Source organism: Ziziphus jujuba, chromosome 4 (assembly GCF_031755915.1).
Source record: "Ziziphus jujuba cultivar Dongzao chromosome 4, ASM3175591v1".
Classification (NCBI taxonomy): domain Eukaryota; kingdom Viridiplantae; phylum Streptophyta; class Magnoliopsida; order Rosales; family Rhamnaceae; genus Ziziphus; species Ziziphus jujuba.
This window is the reverse complement of record NC_083382.1, coordinates 11,261,792-11,283,463: the sequence shown is the minus strand read 5'-3', so window position 1 is coordinate 11,283,463 and position 21,672 is coordinate 11,261,792. Positions and strand designations below refer to the sequence as shown.

At 34.0% G+C, this 21,672-nt stretch overlaps 1 protein-coding gene across 1 annotated transcript; it reads right to left on the bottom strand.

The window, feature by feature from the left end:
- Positions 1-6,742: 6,742 nt before the first annotated feature.
- LOC107433877 (receptor-like protein 7) lies at positions 6,743-9,451 on the bottom strand. Its single transcript, XM_016045254.3, has one exon. The coding sequence runs from the start codon at positions 9,449-9,451 to the stop codon at positions 6,743-6,745; it is 2,709 nt and encodes a 902-aa protein (XP_015900740.3).
- Between the last annotated feature and the right edge of the window lie 12,221 nt (positions 9,452-21,672).

Genomic DNA, 21,672 nt, shown 5'->3' with positions numbered 1-21,672 from the left:
CATCAAAAAAACACATACAATCAAGTCCTGCTAAACATTGAAATTCCTTTGTCACTATCATATAAGTTTCTGATTTTAAAGGCTCAAAATTCGAGTATTAGCCCAAAAAAAAAAAAAAAAAAGCCAATCATTATAGAATCCATACATAATGACATTTCATTCACCATATATATATATATATATATATATATATGCATGTATATAATGATATTTCAATTTACACATTTGAAATAACTTAAAGCCTTTTGTCAAGGAAATTTTAAAAGTTTTTATCTAAAAGAAAAAATTTCCGAAGTTAAAATGTATATGTAAGTGCATCTCCGATTACTCTATCAGAATTTGAAAGCTTTTGCTGCTTATATAGCATAATATCTATTTAATAAACAATGAAATTCAAAAGTCAGTCTTCAATAGATTATGCTCAATACAGAATTATTTGATAATGTGTAATTCTTTTAAGATTTTTTTTTATCCTCGTTCTTCAAACGTCCCTTATCTTGTATCATTTTGTAAAACAGTTTTTCATTTTACAAATCCAAAATGCATCCACTTGCCTTATTTAAAATTTAAATTTGAAAAAAGTTAAAAACATTCTCTAAAATATAGGTAAATTTAGAAAATATCCAAAAGCCATTTTACTTGAATCTGAAAAAAATTTGAAAACAAATATATATAAAAAAATATATATAGATAACCTTTGTTATCTCAAATATAAAATATTTATTTTATATAGATATATACCATACTTAACATATATTAGACATAAATATGGATAATGATTATTATTTTCGATAATAAATATTTTGTTTACCACATATATATATATATATATATATATATCCTACTTACCATTTACCAAACTTAATTTTATCTTCATTCTCATTAAATATTTTTGAATGTATTACCAAACATGTTTTTAAATTTTAAAAATATAAAATCAAATGTATCCTATTCATTTTACAATTTTAATTATAAAAACTGTTTTTGAAAATGTTAACAAAAGGGCCCTGGAGGATTTGAAAAAGGAAAAAATATATCATTAGATTACATTAATTAAGTGTTTGGAATATTTGTTAAAAAACTTTATCAAAATGCTTTGTATGGGAACCTTCCCCATGTTTATATATCTTTTTGATTTTTGAAAACTAAACAAGTATATTTTAAATCCAAAATCTAAAAATTATCTTCAATGATCATTGTTAACCAAATTGTTTCAAAAGAATGATGAGACTTGTAGTTACATAACAATTATTAACTTGGATAATATATTTATATATCTTTTTGACTTTTGGAAACCAAGCTTGTTGTAAAACAATTTTTTATTTTGCAAGTTCAAAAATGATTAAAAATGCCTTTGGTTGCTTTATTTAATATAAGTAAATTTAGAAAATAAATATCGATAGCTACTAAATTTTTTTATCAAGTAAATTTAGAAAATCAATAAGGTTTAAATGGCTTCCCAACCGAACCAATATCATTTAATAATTTTCTTTACCATATAAATATATATATTATTACTATTTACTAAGCACAATTTTACCATTTTTATTCTCATAAAATATTTTATCTTTTCTTTTTTACAGAGATCAAATTAGCAGTACCGATGTCATATTCAAAGACCCATACTTTAATTTCATTTTGAACTTCATTATCTTAAAAAAGAAAAAAAAAATCAGTGACTTTCATTTGAAGAAAATTACGATTAATATCCACTCAATTTGGGCATCGCATCACTATATAGGCAGCAGCCCGTTTCGTACACATTACTTTGAGGAACGCAAGCATGACAATTTCAAACACGATTGGCCCATCTGAACAAATACCTTTGGGTGATTACCCACGTAGTGGAATAAACTTTGCAGCAGTGGGCTACCCTGAGTTATATATTATGATTTTTTTTTTTTTTTCATATTTGTTTAAATAACTTTAATCTTTATGAGGAATCAAAAGTATAACTTTCCGACTGCTTTTCACTTTTATGCTATTTTTCTTTTTTTCTTTTTTTTTTCTTTTTTTTTAGAATCTATATTCTTTTTTTTTTTAAGGAAAAAATAATAAATGGGTTGAAATTCAAACACAAAAAAAAAAAAAAGTAAACCTTATTGGAATGTTTTCAAATTACAGAAATTTATAGTATCGGAATTATTTATTTATTTATTTTGGCAGGATCTTGGCAGATCAATTAAGCTATATGGGGAAGATTAAGGGTTGTCCTTAAATTGGGAAAAGAGCATATGGATCCAAAGAAACTGTGAAAATGTGGATAAAAAGCATTTTCATAAAACTAATAAGATCGTGTTTGGCCAATTGGTTTTAAAATAATTTTTTTATTTTATAAAATAAAAAATTATTTATAAAACAAAAATAAATCTATTTGTCCATACATTTTCAAAAATAGTTTTAAAAATAAATTAAAAAAATAAAATTTAGAAAATATTAAAATAACATTTTCTGTTTTTTAGTTTAACAACTATTTTCAAACACTACTTAACACATCTTGTTTTCATGAAACAAATAAAAATAATTTTTTATTTTTTATTTTTAAAATAATATTTTGAAAATACTATTTCCTCGACTGCATGTGTGTCATAAAATAATCTGCTTGTTTTAGGTTTCATTGCAGTTTCTTAATTTTCCATTGCCAGCATCTTCGATTCCGGATCGACTAGGATGAACTAGCATGTATAAACAATATATATATATATATATATATATTATGTTTCCATTTTATTTATTTATTGTGTTTAGTATATGCAATATTATTTTTGTGTTGTAATGGCTTCACAAGGTTTGAGAATTGAGACTTACTTATTCAATAAATGAAAATCACCATATGCATATATAATATTTACTAGCAGTTATATATTAATATGCTTTTGTATGTGATTTAAAAATGTTACCTTGTGGAGTGCCCTTTTATATATCCTCATCTTTATACATAATTTGTCAATCTTTATACATGATAATCCATGTGAATTTCCTTCTGGAATCAGAAGCCATAAGCTGGGATCCCCAAAATCTTGGATAAGATATTTGTATAGTATATAAAGGAAATTAGTATTGTATCCTTGGTAGATCATCCAAAGAGGTAAACAAAAAAGCAATAATAATAAAAGTAGATTTAAGTATTTTGACAATAAACAATTTACAATATATATATATATATATATATATACACATACATACATATAAAACAAAAGAAAGGCAAAATGCAAAGGAAACAGCCGTTTTGGATGATTTTGAACAGTAAAAAAAGACCAAGCTTGAGAGCTTTCTCACTTGTTTTACAGACAGAGATATTATGTGGTTATACATGCATAAACTAACTAGATTAAGAATGTAGAACTAAAAATATCGAGTGCACGGACGGCATGCCATGATATTATTACCTCATCTTAATTATCCTCAGCACCATCTTAATCTTTATTGAGGTTGTAGGCAAAAATAACAATAGATATTTTAAATTATTTTTTTCTTATCTTTCTATTTTTTTTATTTTTTATTTTTTGTTTTGTTTTAATTTTAAGATGCAAAATTGTCAATCAAATCTCTGTATTTAAGTTTTGATGATAAAATCTTTTTCAAATAATTAACAGTCATGTAAGAATGCTAAAAATGATGGTGTCGTTATATACCATGAACTTCCATTAAAAATAATAATAATAATAATGAAAAAAAAATTTTATAACATGAACTGTAACAATAACTCATGAACAACTACAAACATGAATTTATGGGGAAAAATTATGAGAATGAATGACGAACATAAATTTATTAAACAAATAATAACAAATAGGATCACATTCCTTTGTGACCCTTTAGATGGAAATGTGTAAACTATAAAACAAGATTCAATAAATTTTAGATGTTAAATATGAGTAAAAAAAAAAGAAAGCTAGTAAGAGAAGATGAAAAAATTATAATATGGAATTCTTTAATATTTTTTTATTATTACTCTTTTATAGTTAAAGCTTAATACGAATATACGAATAATAATTTATTTTTTATATATATAAAAAGAATTTAATACTTGATTGATAATCGTTTTCAAAAATAAAAATATATTATAATTAAACTAAAAATAATGTATTTGAATTAAAGTTAAATTTTAAGAAGTAAAAAGTTTATGTTTACAATAGAAATTATTCTATCTTCCTGTTCCTCTACCAACCCTTGAACCTTTGTTCAAGATGATGTGGACCAACCACAAAACCATCAAGACCAAAGAAGGGAGGCTGAAAATTATTCTATCTTATTCACTAAATAAAAAGTGTTATATATATATATATATATATGAAGTCATAAAGAGCAATTTCAATATGAAAATTGGTTGAGACCCTCTTTTTTATGGGGCCTAGGCATAGATCTTAGTGGCCTATGCCTTCAATAGACCTTGATTATTCTACATCGTATTCAATATATATATATATATATAATCCTACATTCATCCCTCATCGACCCAATAATCTTTGCTTGATATATGCTTGAATTTGCATTACATTCTACTTTAAATCATTCTTAGAATAAATGAACAAATAGCCATATTCATATATTTTCATAAAATAATTAAAATTGGTTTAATTGATATATATCTTTAACATCTATATTCATAAGATTGTAAATTTGAAACATAACACTCGCTTCTTTATATTAATGATAACAAAAATAGCAAAAACAAAGATAAAAATTAAGAACATTAATTAACAAGATTATAATTTTTAATGATACTATTAAAAGAAAATAATGAAACATGTATAAATTAGAAGATTTAGTGAATTTACAGCTTTTCCCTTGAAGTTTACCTATCACAGTACCAACATGGATGTGATCTCCACAAGACAAAAATGGTTTTTCTGTCTTTCAATAATTGCCTACATTACACAGCTCAGCAATAATGGGGTAAGCTAGTATTTGCAGTTAATCCCTCAAAGTTATAAATTATTACTTTCCTGCACTGGAGATCCTGGGGAAATCTTTTTCTGAATTTATACCGTCCTTCTGAACCTACACCATCCCCTTGAAAAGATGGACCACTTTTTTTTTTTTTTTTTTTTTTTTATATGGTGTGATAAAGTTACAAAATGTCTATTTTTTTTTTTGTTGATAGTGGTATTTCCATAAGTTTGCCTTAGTATGTTGGTCACACCATCGTATTGAATGATCCTACTTGTTTGCTTAACGTCCATATAATGCATAAGACTTTAGTTGATGGTTTGGCCACTTCGATGGCTTTTCACTTCTCTAGTGGCTCCTACCAAAAAATGCTTCACAAACCAGAACCAGCTATGTGAAGAGTGTAAGATCAATGGCAAATGAAAAAACATAAACGGAAAAAGTGTTAACTTTGGTGCAGTTTAATAAGGTGGTTGGTTTTAAATTTTTATTTTTTTATATAATTTGCTTATAAATTAAGTGTTAATTCATGGTAGTTAAAGTATATTAGATATACAAATTTTGCTATAAAGTTTTAAAAAGATATAATAATAAAAAATACACGTATAAAATTTGAATACAATTTTAAGTTGTATTGGCTTTTTACTTTATTTTTTTCTTTAATTTTACAATTGTTTAATATATCTAATAAATTATAACTATGATTAGTTAACATTTGATATGAGTAAATTATATATAATCACATAAAAAAAATTTAGACAAAAAACAGAAACTAAAAATCAACAAAACTCATGAAAAATTTATAATATTTTTTAAACTCAAAACATAAAAATTAATCATATTACCAAATAACACCATTACAATATTTTTCTAACCTATTAATACTCATGGAACTCGAAAGTGGAAGAAATGTGCCATTGGAGTTTGAGAGGTAATATCATATTTTAATCCAACTTTCTTAGGTGGCAACAATGTAGTACACTAGTACATGCCACATCTTTTATCGTTTTTGCCACATACAAAAATAGTTTTAATTCCCAAAATTCATTTATTTAATTGTATTTATTTGACGAATCCTTCAAATTTATTCACCTGTTTGTCTCATGGGAAAATCAACGCTTTTTTTTTTCTTTTTTCCCTTTTACAGTTCGGTTCTAAATGTTCCACAGAAAAAACAAAAAAAACAAAAAAAAAGAACTTTTTTTTCTAAAGAAAAAAAGTTTTTATTTTTATCTTTTTATTGTCTGAAAACACGAGGTACTTTCATTAACGTTGTTCATTACCTATTCACTCACTGCATTCGACAAGGCTAGGAGGTTTTCATACTTCCTTTATTCTAATACCTGGTTCTTCGTTAAATTATTATTTGATTGAGATTTCGTTTTGCTCTGCCCCAGATTTCATTATACATATTATATATAATTTGATTAAGAAGTTAAGACCCAGTTCTATTTCATTTGGTTTTTTGCTGATTTACTAGACAAAATTTTGATACCAGTAATTAAGACTATAATTTCAGCTTTGTTTATATAAATAAGGTAGAGAATTCAGTGCATTTCAGTAAACTGAGAAAGTATGAAAAAAATCTCATTTCTCCAATTTCATACATCCTAAAATTTAACAGAGCAAACAAAAAACAGGCATAAAAATTAATTACATTAGTTAACAAGATTATAGTTTTGTTATTTTAAATTAGTGCACTTAAAAAGGTTCCAATAATACAATTAAAAACAAAGTAATGAAACATGACTAAATTAAAAGATTTAGTGAATATAGAACAGATAACAGAAGCATACATATTTATTGGTCCATTGCTGCTCTAGATGATACCTCCAAAGTGCTTCACAAATCAGCTACGTTTCCGAGTGGTGAACCAGTAGCCAATGCCAACTCCAACTGCTATCCCAGTTGAAAATCCCACCACAACAATTCTCCACTCTAACTCAAACTCGAAGATTGAGCCTTCATCTTCTTCAAATGCTGTAGATGTTGGGGGGTTCTCAGACCCGTCACACCCTTTCGACAATTGCTTCCCACATAATCCTGGATTCCCATCGAATGAATTCGCGTCGAAAGTGTCAAATTGTTCCCCTTTTGGTATGACACCTCTTAGATGATTGTAAGAGACATAGAAGGAAGAAAGCGATTTGAGCTGTTTTAGTTCTTGAGGAATCTCCCCTGTAAGCTCATTGTGAGAAAGGTCCAATGATTCCAACATTGTTATGTTTCCCAAGGATGGTACAATGTGACCTGTGAGAATGTTGTGGGAAAGGTTGAGTGAGTATAGACCTTGAAGATTGCCAATGCACTCAGGAATGTTACCATCCAATCTGTTGCTTGAAAGATCGATGACAGTGAGGAATTCATTGATCTTGTCGTATTCTGTCTCTGTGCCTTTGTTCATCAGTAAAAAGGAGTAATGGAACTGATTAATCCATCCACAACTCTCCATTTTGAGATACATTGGTGCCTTCATATATGCTAACCCCCCGGTGGGTACAAATTTCATGGCATTCCAACTCTGGAAGTAGCTCGAGGGCAAAGGTCCGGAGAAATCATTATAAGAGAGATCAATGATTTGCAAAGCAGGAAAACCATAAATGCTTGTTTCCAAGTCAGGGCTCTTTATTGCACCGTGGAATTGATTAGCACGCAGGATAAGAACTTTGAAGTAAGGAAGATTTCCCAACCAGAATGGAAAAGTGTCATTGATCTGATTGCTACTGAGGTCAACATACTCTAGCATTGTGCAGATTGCAAGTGACCTTGGAATCTGACCCTTAAATTGGTTCTCGCTTAAATCGAACATTTTTAAGCCGTTTTCCTTTGTGAATGTCAAAGGAATCGTGCCATAAAAATGGTTCTTTCGTAGCTTCAAATATGTCAGAGAATTACTGAAGTTGTTGAAACATGGAGGAAGCAAGCCACTCAATTTGTTGTAAGACAAATCGAGGGTGTTGAGTTGATTCAGGCTGCAAATTGATCTTGGGATTTCTCCAGTCAGTTCATTGTCATTGAGAATGTAAACCATCGTGGATGGTGGAGGAACTGGGATTGATCCTTGCAAATTGTTGTATCCAAGGCTTATTACTTCTAAAGCTGACCAGGGAAGAAAAAGAGGAGATTGCTCAAAGCCTGTCAAAAAGTTTTGGCCTAGGTTCAGATACTGCATGGTTTCTTTACTGATATTCAAAATCCATTTGGGTATCAAGCCATGAATGCTGTTGTTTGACAGGTCCAGCCACTGTAATTCATTTTGGTTCTGCAGGAAACTTGGGAACTTGGTTAAGTTGCATGAACCAAATCCTAGAACATGAAACTTCTGAACAAAAGTCGAACTGGGTTTCGAAACCAATGACAAGGCATTGGATGACAAAAGAAGTAGAGTTAAATTCCTGAGATTTCGAAACATGTCCATGTCCACTGTTCCATTAAGGCGATTTGAAGCAAGGTCAAGATACTCAAGATTCATGAGTTCAGAGATGGCAGTTGGAATTGTGCCCTGAAACTCATTGAATGAAAGGTATAGCCTTTTCAATTTGGTCAGTTTCATGATCCAAAGTGGGATCTCACCAGTTAAACGATTGTGGGACAAATCCAAATAGGACAGTTGGGTCAAGTTGGTAAAAGAAGATGGAATGGGACCTGAGAAGTTACAGTAGCTAATAACCATATCATATAGGGAATTTATGTTCCCTATTGAAGAAGGTAGTTGACCAGAGAAATTTGTGCTCCTAAGCCTCAATGACTTTAGGGGACTGCTGGAGTGAAATTCTGGGATAAACCCAGTAAGATCTACATTGTACTGGACATTTAGAAACTGTAAGTTAGGGAGATGAAATATGCTAGGTGGGAATTCACCAGACAATCCACAATTTTCTAGAGACAGAGTTGTCAAAGAAGACAAATTGGCCAGTGTTTCAGGTAATTCCGATGATACGTTTACATAATCTAGATGAAGTATCTCTAAGCTTTTTAGGTTTTTTGCTAGATTTCTCAGAATAGAAGTTTTCAGTTCCAACAAATTTTCTTCATAAATAATATCTATATTGTAAGAAAGATCAAGAAAAGATAAGTTTGATAGATGTGAAAGTTGAGAAGGAATTTGACCGGAAAACGAAGAATTAGATAGTCTGAGAGAAGTTAACCTTGAGAGATTGGAAATTGCAGATGGGATTTCTGAAAGGTTGAAATCATTGTTGGACAGATCCAGCATCCGAAGATGAACAAGTTGGAAAAGGCTATTGCTTGAGTTGAAAGAACCATAGAGACAACTGTTGCTGAGGTTCAGACCAACTACATGGCCACTTCTTTCATCACATTCCACACCATCCCAAGAGCAACAATCTCCACCTTTTCCATGGAGTTTCCATGATTCAACTTTTGGATAACCAAAAGGGTCTTTACAAGCATCCCTGCTGCTGATGAGGCTTTCTTTGAACTGCAACAAAGCCAAGCTCTCATTGCTACGGCAAACCAGTCGAACAGAGGAAGAAATTTCAACAGCAAGCAAAAGATGAAACAAGGAGAGTAATATCAATGGAAAATTCAAAAACATACTAGGAAATAGTGGTAGTTTCATGATTTTCTTTTAGCAACTGTTACTCTTGGAACTAGAAAGTTGAGGTGGTTTATGCATATTTTTTGGTTTTTGTTTGGGCTGGAAAAGGTAAAAGAAAAATAAAACCGCATGTCGCTTACTTTGAAGCCTCCTAAGTCAAGCCACCATTGCCCCATTTTTCAAGGCAAATAATTATTAATTTTGAAGCTTTATAAATTGGCTTTATCCCCAGCTGCTGAACTAAGTGATACCATTATCAGAACCAGTCGTTGCCCATTCATGTGGATGAGATAATTTTCACTTTTGAGTAAACGAAAGCGACATTTCACAGTCAACGACTTTTCTTGTAGTTACCCTTTTCTATATAAAATAAAAATCATACATAAAGACAATTCTGAATTTAATAATAATTGATTGATCATGTGATTTTTTGTCACCGGCCCTGTCTTGTTATACAAGGCATGTGACACTTTGCTATCTTAATTAATCACTCATTTGATGGTTTATTATTATTATATTAAAGATGATAAGTTCAAAATGAAATCGTTTCTGAAGAAAAATAGTAGTTTTGCTAGTGGAATGTCTCCTACTTTACTTTTTCTTTTCTTGATAAAATTTAATGTTTTACTTATGTGATATATTATATTATTTCTTTGTTATTTAAATATTAAATTGACAATAGTATCTACTAAATATTTTTTTTTTTTTTTTTTTTTTGGTGGCATGAGTACTCCTTGAACTATATGAGATTTGGCAAGTTGGTCCTGAACCCTTTTTTTTTTTTTTTGGGGGTCATTTTCCTCCAACTCGTATTATTGTTGCAACACAAGTCCTTCTGCATTTCTCCGTTAAGTTTCTAACGGATTTGGCATGAAAATGCAAGTGAGATAACTGAAGCTGGAATTCAAGGATAGTCTTTGTCTTTTCAACCATTACTCATCTTCTCTCACCAACAGTCGTTTGAGTTTGAACTCCGCGTATAAGAACTCTTTAACTTCTGATAAGATACCAATTTGTTAGCTGGATTATTTGGATTGTTTGCTTTTAGTAAGATGTCAATTTCTTTTTCACAGGTTGAGTTTGAGGCGGTGGAGCAAAATATTGAGGATAACTGGTACCAAGTTCAGTTATGTTTTCATTCTTTCATCATCTTTTGCTAGACATGCAATTCTAAATATCTCAAAATTTGTATCATGGGAAATACTAGATTTGGGTTTGCTCTTAATGAGAAATGTTCATAAGTTAATTACTAAACACCCATAATTGCCGCTAAACACATATAAACATAGTTCCTTCTCTGTTTGGCTCCAATCCAAGAAACAATATTTTGATTTTTGAAACGTTCAAAACAAACGGAAGTGAGGAAAAGAGTTAGAGAGAAAGACTAGCGCTGAAGCAGAGACGCGCTAGCCACTTTTCTCCTTCATGGTTCAGTAACCATGCTTTGGTAAAAATACCAAGCAAATCCAATCATAGCCACACAAATATGAACAAAAATTAAGACCCAGTTGTCAAAACAGAGAGTGAAAAAGAATGTTCATTCAGTCGAAAAATAAAATACCATCAAATACCACAACCCAAGAATCCTAAGCACTTTATGCCTTCCTCTGTTCTCTCTTTCCAACCCCAGAAAAATATCCCATCTTTTTATTAAATGTATTTTCATTTAAGTAAGTTTAATTTTCTACTACAACCTTTTTTGTTTTAATGACTCGTTACTCTTTCCCCCACCTTTCTTTTCACGTAAAGAGACAGAGATGGTGAGATAGATAGAGAGCGATTAACCGTTTTCTCACGTCTATTTCTCGTGCCAAATGGGTCATGGAATTAACGAAGAAATGCAGGACTGTTGCTAGGACACCAATACCCAAAAAAAAAAAAGGGGGTCCAGGGATCAACATGCGAAACCCCATGTAGTTCAGGGGTATTCATGCCAATTAGCCTATTACTCATATTCATAGATACAAAAATTTTATATTATTTTTCAAAATGGAATAAAATAAAAAATGGTGGCAAACACAAACAAGTATAGAAATTCTCTTCTCAAAACATAATAATAATAAAAATGATAATTAATAAAAACAAAAGTACTGAAAAATTATTCTCTGAAAGTGAACGGTTGGGCCCACATTTTGTGATGCCAGTAGAGATACCAATGAGATACTGCCACATCTTTAACGTATTGCCATATCATCGAAAAATATATATAATTTAGAAAATCCTTTAATCTACTTATCGACTGTTCGTTTCATGGGAAAATTGAGTCTTTTTGGTTCTTCCGTTTGACTCTATTTTTTTTTTTTTTTTTTTTAGGTGAAAACTATCACTGTTTGTTACCTATAGGTTTTATCAGAGGTGGAGATTATCGTTCTTCAATTTGTTAACTCTTTGTGTTTGACAAGGTTAGTTGGTCTTCACATTTCTTTTCCTTTAATATCTGGTACTTTGTTAAATTGTTTTTTTTTTTCACTAAAACAGGGGTTTCATTAAACCAAAAGAAGAAAGGTTACAAAAAAGCCAAGGCTCAGGAGGCTTCCAAAGGAGCACACTCCTGAGTTATACAGTTCAAAAGGGGGGGAGACAACCAATTGATGAGAACTGGACCTAAGACAAAATGGGTTACTCCCCTTTGACTCACTAGATGGGCCAGTCTATTGGCAGATAGAGCCACCCAAAGATAACTATCAAGAACAAAATTAACACTGTATGTGAGAATATTGTTAAAGAAAGACTCTGCTGCCCAGGGAAGCAAACTCAGGTCTTTCATGTTTAAGGCCTTCACAACTGAAAGAGCATCCGATTCAAATATAACCTTTGTCCATCCCTGACTGTGAGCCACTTTCATTACATTCCACAGAGCTTCAATTTCCACTACTTTTGGGATAGACATTTTTTATTTAAACATGTGAATATGCAAAATTGCTCCATTGTCATCATGAGCAACCATGGCCAAAGTGCTGCCCAATTCTTTGACAGCAGCATCAGAGTTAATTTTAACCATTCTCTCCGGTGGTTTTCTCCAACTCTGCACATCCCTTACGTTGGAAGTCATACCTGTGTTACTTGAGCTTTCCTCTCTTTTCCGAGACTCAATTATTTCTTCGACTCTTTTCTTAATAGAATTCATCGATGACTCAGCTTGAACCACATATCCTTCGAAGCAAACTTTGTTTCTCAGCCACCAAATATGTTCCAGGATTGAGGCACTATAAATGAAAAAGTCCTTCCTATCCTCTGGGTGAACAGGTAACAATCCCACTGGATTGCTCAAGCAATTTAGGTAAAAACCAAGCTCATCACCCCTCAAAGACTCCCATCTAATACCCCACGGACTGGCATGCCACAACATTTTAGCCATTTCGCAATGGAAAAATAAGTGCAACTCATTTTCTTCACTTTGATAGCCATGTACAGACTCCTACCGGTCAAACAAGATTCCTCTCGCCATCAGGTTGGACATGGTGAGGAGGCCAGAATTTGCAAGCTTCCATAGGAACAATTTCGTTCTCTCGAGAGTTGGACTTCGCCATAGATGGGTCCATCAACTATTCGTAGAATGTTCTTCACCTTCTTCCACCTTATAAGCTAACCTTACGCTAAAACCTCCTGCCTTGGTTTTTGTCCAAATTATCTTATCCTTCTGTTTGTCATTAACCCAGAACATATCCTTGATGTTCTTTACCGATTCTTGATCAAATATGTCTTCCAGCTTGCTATCATCCCAATCACCATTGCTCCTCTTAAGTGAGTTGACCATACCCAAGGTTTCAATGTCATTATTTCTTGGCTTCACAAGAAAATTTGACCTGTTTGGGATCTACGAATCTTCCCAATAATTGACATTGTCTCCTTTGCCTACTTTTAAACAAACCCCTTTGCTAACAATGGCCTTGTCTTTAACACTCTTGTCCATAACCAAAAGTATCCTTCTTTGCCCCTGCACTTCATAAATGAAGAGTGACGGAAATACTTAGCTTCATAGATGTGTTTCGTTTCGCTATAGGAAAGCTCTTGAACACTTTTCGATTCTCTCGCACCACCTTTAGGGAGAAGGAAAGAGGACATAGTATAAATAGGAATTGAGCTTGCAACATGTTTTATGAGAGTTAATCTACCCGCCTGGGAAAGTCGTTTCGCTCTCCAAACTTGGAATTTGGCTTCGACTCTCTTACTCAGCTCCTCAAAGGTTTTGGATTTATCCCTTTCAAAAAAGAGGGGCAGTCCTAAGTGATTTGCCTTATTATCTAGCTTTTTCATATGAAGACATCGTTTGATTTCTCTTTTAGTTCTCTGATCAACGTTGCGAGAGAAGAAACAACCAGATTTTTCTCGATTGAAAGCTTGTCCTGTCCACTTGTAATAAAGCTGAAGACACCATTGGATGTTTCAGATTTCCTCTGTGTTGGCTTTACAAAAGATAATGATATCATCTACAAACATAAGGTGAGAAATTGAGGGAGCTAGCCTGCCAATCTTCACACCATTAAAATTTTTTTCCACCTCCCACTTGTATAACATCCTTGAGAGAAGCTCAGCCATAATAATTGAGAGGAACGAAGACATAGGGTCTCCCTGCAAAAGACCCTTTTCCATAGGTATTTTCCCAAATATACTGCCATTGAGGAGTAATTCCATGGACACAGAGGATAAGTAATTGAGGATCAAATTTATAATTTTTTTTGAAAACCTGAAGAGGATTAAATCCTACAGATAACCGTCCAGTCTACCCTGTCATACGCCTTCTAAATATCAATTTTGATGCCTACAATTCCCCGCAAACCTTTCTTCCGATTCATAAAATGGACCACTTCATTAGCCAAGATCACATTCTCTCCAATCCACCTCCCTAGGACAAAGGCAGATTGGTTTGGGGAGATGATATTCCTCAGCACCAGTTTCAGCTTGTCTGCTATAAGTCTTGATATTATCTTATAAATTATGTTGCATAGGCTAATAGGACGAATGTATTCAAATTCTAAAACCCCAATGGTTTGAGAGATGAGCACTAAGAAAGAACGATTGATATCCCTGGGTAGAAGACCAGACCTGAAAACGTTTTGGAACATTCTTACCATAACCCTGCCAACAATGTTCCAATATTTTTGGAAGAAACGGGCGGCATACCATCCAGACCTAGAGCCTTAGAAGGATTCATCAATTTAACCACATTTTAAATTTCGACCTCTGTAGGTATAACGTCAAGATGCTCATTTTCCTCCCTAGAAATGCAACAGGGAATGTAATCCCCTAGCCCTTCACTTCTCCTGATTTCCTCTGCTTTAAAAAGGTTTGTAAATTCGTCTGTTATGAGTTCCCCAACTTCTTTTCTAGTCATTTTCCATACTCCATTGCTATCCTTAAAAGCTGGAATATAAATTCTCCTCCTATTGTTCACCGTCGAGGCATGAAAGAATTTAGTATTTTTGTCTCTAGAGGATTTTTTGTCTCTTCCTCCATTCATCCAGTTCCTGTTGAACAATCCGCTCTTTGGATAAATTATCCACAGATGGTTCGAAGCTTTGAAGCCAAAGAATTCTCTCCTCCAATTCATTGATTCTTATTTGACAGAAACCAAACACATCCTTATTCCACCTTTTTAATGCAAAGGCCGTAGTATGAATTTTGAATCTCACAGAAGCTACCTAACTCTGGTATCAACACTCTTCCAAGCCATCTCCACTACCTCCTTACATGTATTATCCCTTGACCAAATTTCTAGGACCAAAAAGGCCTGGGCTTATACTAGTGATCTAGGTTCAGGCTTAGGAGAATAGGAATGTGATCCGAGTATGCACTAGACAGATGGGTAACTCCTGCTTTATCAAACATTAATCTTCACTCGATGCTGGCTATCACCCTATCTAAACGTTCTCGTATGTTAGCAGAACCACCTTTTTTATTGCACCACGTAAATGCATTCAAATGAAACACAATGTCTACCACTCCTTCGCTAAACATAAAGTTGCGCAGGAAGAAATTTGATTTGGACATTACTGGTCGGCCCCCATCTTTTCCTTTTGGTCTACAACATCATTAAAATCCCCGAGACACATCCAGGAGTTCAATCCAGAGTTAACTTTTGAGGACAGTTCCTCCCAGAAAGCTTGTCTCATAGCTTTTTCAGCAGGACAGTAACAAAGCCACATCATCCACCTTTCTCCCGAGGTTGATTTAGCTAGAACTCTGATAATGCATTTTGTGGCTGAAAGGATCGACCACCTCCGACTATCATCCCACATCAAGGCTAAACCTCCTTCTCGGTTTTGTGGTTCCACCACAAATAAGTTATCAAACACTAGCTTTCTTTGAATTTTCTCAATTCTTCCTTGTTGAGCCTTTGTTTTGCAAAGAAAAAGGCCAGGGAAGGAGTACTTGTGCACCAGGCCCTTAAGGCCTCTCACTGCCGAGGACCTCCCTAGTCCTCGGCAATTCCACATTAAGATACTTATGGAAAAGGAGGGAGAAGGGAGGGGGGGGAGGGGGATTGAAAAGGCTCACCTCCTCAGCCATAGTATCACAATTCAATGCCAAGGCTCACCTCCTCGGTTATAGTATCACAATTCAATGCCATTCCAACATCTTTCGTTCTATGTTCCTCTACATCTTCACCCCCGCCTAACTCTCTGTTTGTCCCAACAATCTTTCCTACAGTTGAGAAAAGTTTTTGACTCTCCTACCTTACCAAATTGGCTACCTCTTCAGGCCCATGTCCATGCACCTTCAATTCACTCTCCAAAGCCCATATCCTCTTATTTCCTCTCGGATTCTCATTGATCGATTCCTGATCTGTTGGGCCTTTAATGGAGTCAAGCGGGTTTAGAATCTTAATTTCCTTGCTTGGAGGAAAGTTGTTTAAAAGCCTCAGAATTAGGGCCTCCTTTAGCAAAGAGTCCTCAATCTGTTGCTTAGACCAAATGGAGGAGGGGTTCGACCCACTTTGTCTAGCCTTTCGTTTGAGGCCCACCAATCGTCGTTCTTTTGAATCCTTCATGTGACTCACCCCAAACTAAAACTAGCAACTGATTTGCTCAGACTAAATACGCTCCTCTCTCGGCAAAAATCCAGGGTTAACTTGTAAGTTGTCAAATGCCACCCCAATATCTTCCTTTGTCGGCCGATCTCCTTCAAGAAACTTCTTGCCAATTTTTGAAAAGGTAGAAACGTGTTCTATAGTGTTTTGAGACTCAATAGGTCTGCTTCTCTTTTCTGACCCAATTGGCAGAACTTTCAATGTTCCCCTACTCCTAGGGTTTCTTTTTGCAGGGTCTCCCATACCTTTACTATTCAGGCCATACTCACGGGCCCTGTATTCATTGTTCAGGGGATGAGTGGTTAGCTTCGGCATTTCTTCATGCTCCCTCTCCAGCAATTCTGCTTCGTGCTGATCAGGTATGTGTTCTTTCCCTTTAGATCGATCGGTCTCTTTTGGGGATTGGGGGGGACCTCCTATGTTCCTTCATTTGCACCATCTGTTAGTGTTGCTTTATGTCGATCAGATATTTGATCTTTCCCATTTGATTGATCGGTCTCTTGGTTCTTTCCGTCGATGCCCAGCTCTTCGTTAGAGGACGAATGGAAGAAATCTCTCCTCGGATTTTCCTCCCTCCTCAAAGAATTGTCGAAGCATACTATAGAGAATGAACCTTCTTCGGCTTGCAACTAGGCCCCATACTCGCTGCCCTCATGTCGTGCCGAGGTATTTGCACTTGCTTGGCATGATTTCTTTAAATGCCCAATTAATCCACAACTGTAACAAAAGTCTCCCAATCGTTCATAGCAAAAATGTATCCATTTATTTTCTTTCCCAAATTTTTGAAAAAAGCCCATTTGGATTGGTTTGGTTAATTCGATTTCCACCTATACCCGCAGGTATTGCATGCCCAACACACTTTTCCTAGAAGAATCTTTGCAGCTTAAAACCTCCTTGAACAAACTTCCAATTTTGATTGCGTTGTCTTTATTCAAAAATTGAAGGGGTAGTCCATGGATTTGGACCCAAAATGTAAACGATGAGAAATCAAAATCTCTTAAAGACATCTATGGATTCCACTCTTTAAGAACTAAATGAGCTCCATTGATTGTCCCAGATCGTCGGTTCCAAACCCTTGCGTTATCTGCTTCTTTAGTGAAAGTAAAAAGGAAGGTGTTTGGGTTTAACTGATCTACACTTACTAGTTCGTGGGTGAACCATATTCGCCTTGTGATCATTTGAACCAATGTTTTCTTTTGGGATTTTGTAGAAATGATCTTTCCCACCAACGTCATATTTGATTTTCTTGTTGCCTCTGTAACATCTGCCTTGAGCTCTTACTGTGGAACGCCTTCCACCTTTCCGTTTTGTTCATTACCCCCTATTTGATAATGTTTATATATATATATATATATATATAATTTGATTAAGACCCAGTTTGATTTCATTTAGCTTTGCTGATTTACTAGACAAAAAACTAAAGTGCATGATACTAGATTAAGAATATAGTACTGGAAGTAAGAAAGTACACAAACAGCAATTAGTTTTTGTGATTTTAAATTATTGGACTAAACCAAGTACCCAATAGTACAATTTTAAAAAATAATAATAATAATTTAAAAAAAAAACGAGTGAATGTAGAATGTAAGCATATATAACTATAGTTCCAGTTATCCATAATGCTTCACAAACTAGTTATGTTTCCAAATGATGAAGCAGAAACCAATCCCAACTCCAATTACCATCCTAGATGAATAACCTACCATAATAGTTCTCCAGTCCAACTCAAACTCAAAATTTTAGTCTTCATCTTCTTCAAATGGTGTTGGTGTTAGAGAGCTTGCATACTTCCCACATCCATATGACAATGGTTTCCCACACAACCCAAAATTCCCATCAAATGAACTATTGTTGAAAGTGTCAAATTGTTCCAATTGTGGTAGGAAGACATCGAAGGAAGAAAGCATTTTGAGCTACACTAGTTCTTGAGGAATCTCCCCTGAAAGCATGCTGTGAGAAAGGTCCAATGATTCCAACATTCTTATGTTCCCCAATGATGGTGCAATACAACCAGTGAGAATGTTGTTGGAAAGGTTGAGTGAATAGAGACCTTGAAGATTCCCAATGCACTTGGGAATCTTACCTTCCAATCTGTTGCTCGAAAGATGAATGGCGATGAGGAACGCTTGGATCTTGTCATATTATAATTCTGTCCCTTTGTTCGTGCGCGTAAATGAGTAATGGCAATCATGAAGCCATCCACAATTCTCCATGAGCGGAGACTTTTCTGCTTTCATATATGTTAACCTCTTCATCTCTGCAAATTTCATGGCATCCAACTTTATATATAGCTTAAGGATAAAGCTCCAGAGAAATCATTGTGAGAGAGATCAATGATTTGCAACTCAGGAAATCCATAATTGTTTGTTTCAAATTCAAGGCAACTTATTACACCATGGAATTGATTAGCATGCAGAATAAGAACTTTCAAGGAGGGAAGATTTCCTAACCAGAAAGAAAAAGTGTCATTGATGTGATTGCTGCTGAGGTCAAGATACTCTAGCATTGTGCAGTTTGCTATTGACATCGGAATCTGACCCTAAAATTGGTTTTGGCTTAAATCAAACATTTTCAATCTGCTATCCTTTGTGAAGGTTAGAGGAATGGTACCATGAATATAGTTCTTTCTTAACTTCAGTAATGACAGTGATTTGCTAAAGTTGCTTAAACAGAGAGGAAGCAAGCTACTTAAATTATTGTAAGACAAATCAAGGGTGTCGAGCAGTTTTAGCATGCAAATTGTTTCTGGAACTTCTCCAGTTAATTCATTGTCTGAGAGCAAGTAAACTATGGTGGATGGTGGAGGAATCGGGATTGATTCTTGCAAATTATTGGATCCAAGGTTTATCATTCTTAAAGCTGACCATGGAAGAAAAGGTTGAGATTGTTAAAAGCATGTTAGAAAGTTGTGGCCGAGGTCTACATACCACATGGTTTCTTTGCTGATATTTAAAATCCATTTGGGTACCAAACCATGAATGCTGTTTTTTGATAGGTCAAGACACTGTAATTCATTTTGGTTTTGCAGAAAACTTCAAAACTCGGTTAAATTGAATGAACCAAATCCTAGAACATGAAACTTCTAAACAAAATTTGAATTGGGTTTCAAAAATGATAAGCGATTGGACCATAAAAGAAGTAGAGTTAAATTCCTGAGATTTAGAAACACATCCATGTCCAATGTTCTAGTAAAGTAATTTGAAGCAAGGTTAGGATACTCAAGATTCCTGAGTTCAGAGATGGTGGATGGAATTGAACCGTGAAACCTTTCGTATGAAAGGTACAGCCTAGTTAATTTTGTGAGGTTCATGAGCCAAGATGGAATCTCACCGGTTAATTAATTGTAGGACAACTATAAATAGGTCAAGTTGGCAAAAGAATTTGGGATTTCACCATATAAGTTTATCCCTTGGCAATGCAAAAACACTGAGGTTCCTTAGCTTTCCAATCCAAGACAATGTCCCAGGATTAAGACTATTGCCAGCAAGAACCAAAATAACCAAACGAATAAGGTTTGACAAAGAAGAATTCACTTTTTCTGAAAAATGATTATTTGAAAAATCCAAATAAGTTAGATCAGTAAGGTTGCTAAATGAAGATGGAATGGACCCTGAAAAGTTGCAGAAGCTAATATCCGACTCATATAAGGAATTTAGGTTCCCTATTGAAGCAGGTAGTTCATCAGAGAAGTTTGTACCTCTAAGCCTCAATGACTATAGGGGAGTGCTAGAGTGAATTTCTAGGATAAACCCAATGAGATTTAGATTGTTCTGGATACTAAGAAACTGTAAGTTAGGTAGATGAAAAAAGCAGGTAGTTCACCAGAGAAGCTTGTACCCCTAAGCCTTAATGACTTTAGAGGAATGCTGGAGTGAATTTCTAGGATAAACCCAGTAAGATTTAGGTTGTTTTAGACACTAAGAAACTTTAAGTTAGGTAGATGAAAAATCCCAGGTGGGAATTCACCAAAAACCACAATTTTGTTGACATAAAGTTGGCAAAGAATGCAAATGGGCAACGGTTTTAGGTACTTCCGATGATATATTTTAAAGTAGTTCTAAGCTTGTCAAGTTTTGGACTGCACTTAATAGTATTGGGTTTGTCAGTTCCACAATTTTTTCTCCATAAATCAAATTTTCAACATTATAAGAAAGATCAAGAAAAGATAAGTTTGATAGCTGTGAAGATTCTAATGGAATTTGACCAAAAACCAAAGAATTGGAGTGTCTGAGAAAACTTAACCTTAAGAGATTGGAAATAGCAGATGGGATTTCTGAACGACTGAAATCGTTGTTAGAAAGGTCTAGCTTCCTGAGATGAACGAGGTGGAAAATACTATGACAGAACCATGGAGGCAGCTGCTACTAAGGTTAAGACCAACCATATGACCAGTTTTGTTATCACATTCTACACCATCCCAAGAGCAACAATCACCATCTTCTTTGTAGAGTTCCCATGATTCAACTTTCGGATAAGCAAAACAGCCTTTGCAAGCAGTCCTGTTAATGGTGATGCCTTCTTTAAACTGTAACAAAGTCAAGCTCTCCTTTTCACGGCAAGCTGGTTTCCTTGAGGGAAAAGTTTCATGAGCAAGAAAAAGATGAGACAAGTAGAGTAAGATCAATGGCAAATACAGAAACATAAACAGCAATAATGGTAACTTCATTATGTCTCTTCAGCTAAGTATATACTCTTGAAAGTGGAAAGAAGACAAACTTATGTGCGTGTTTGCCTCTAAGAGGGTGGGGGTGTGTGTGTGGGTGTGTATATCTTTTTCAGGTTGAAAAAGATAAAATAAACAGCATATGTTGCTTCATTTGAAGTCTTCTAACTATGGATATTGATTGAGGTCAAATCGACAGTATCGTGATATTCATGTTTGGGATGTTTGTTGACTTCACCAATCCTTAAATGCCAAGAAGCTATGATCCCCGCAGCAACACACAAGTGTTCCCATTATCAATCTGTCATGCTACTCACGCAAGCTGCTAAAAGTGAAAGAGGCTTCACACTCAAAAGACTCAATCATTTTTTTTTATTTTTTTGGGGATATAAAATACTTTTGCTGCTCGCTATAAAAGATTATCATGGATTTTCTTATTTTTATAATATTAAGAATAGAGATTCAAATTCGAAATTATTATTCCAAAAAACAACAACAACATGGTTGTTAAGATATTTTTTAATT

Bases quoted from the DNA above. Each gene is read 5' to 3' on its own strand.
- LOC107433877 (XM_016045254.3), bottom strand. From the start codon at position 9,451: ATGTTTTTGAATTTTCCATTGATATTACTCTCCTTGTTTCATCTTTTG.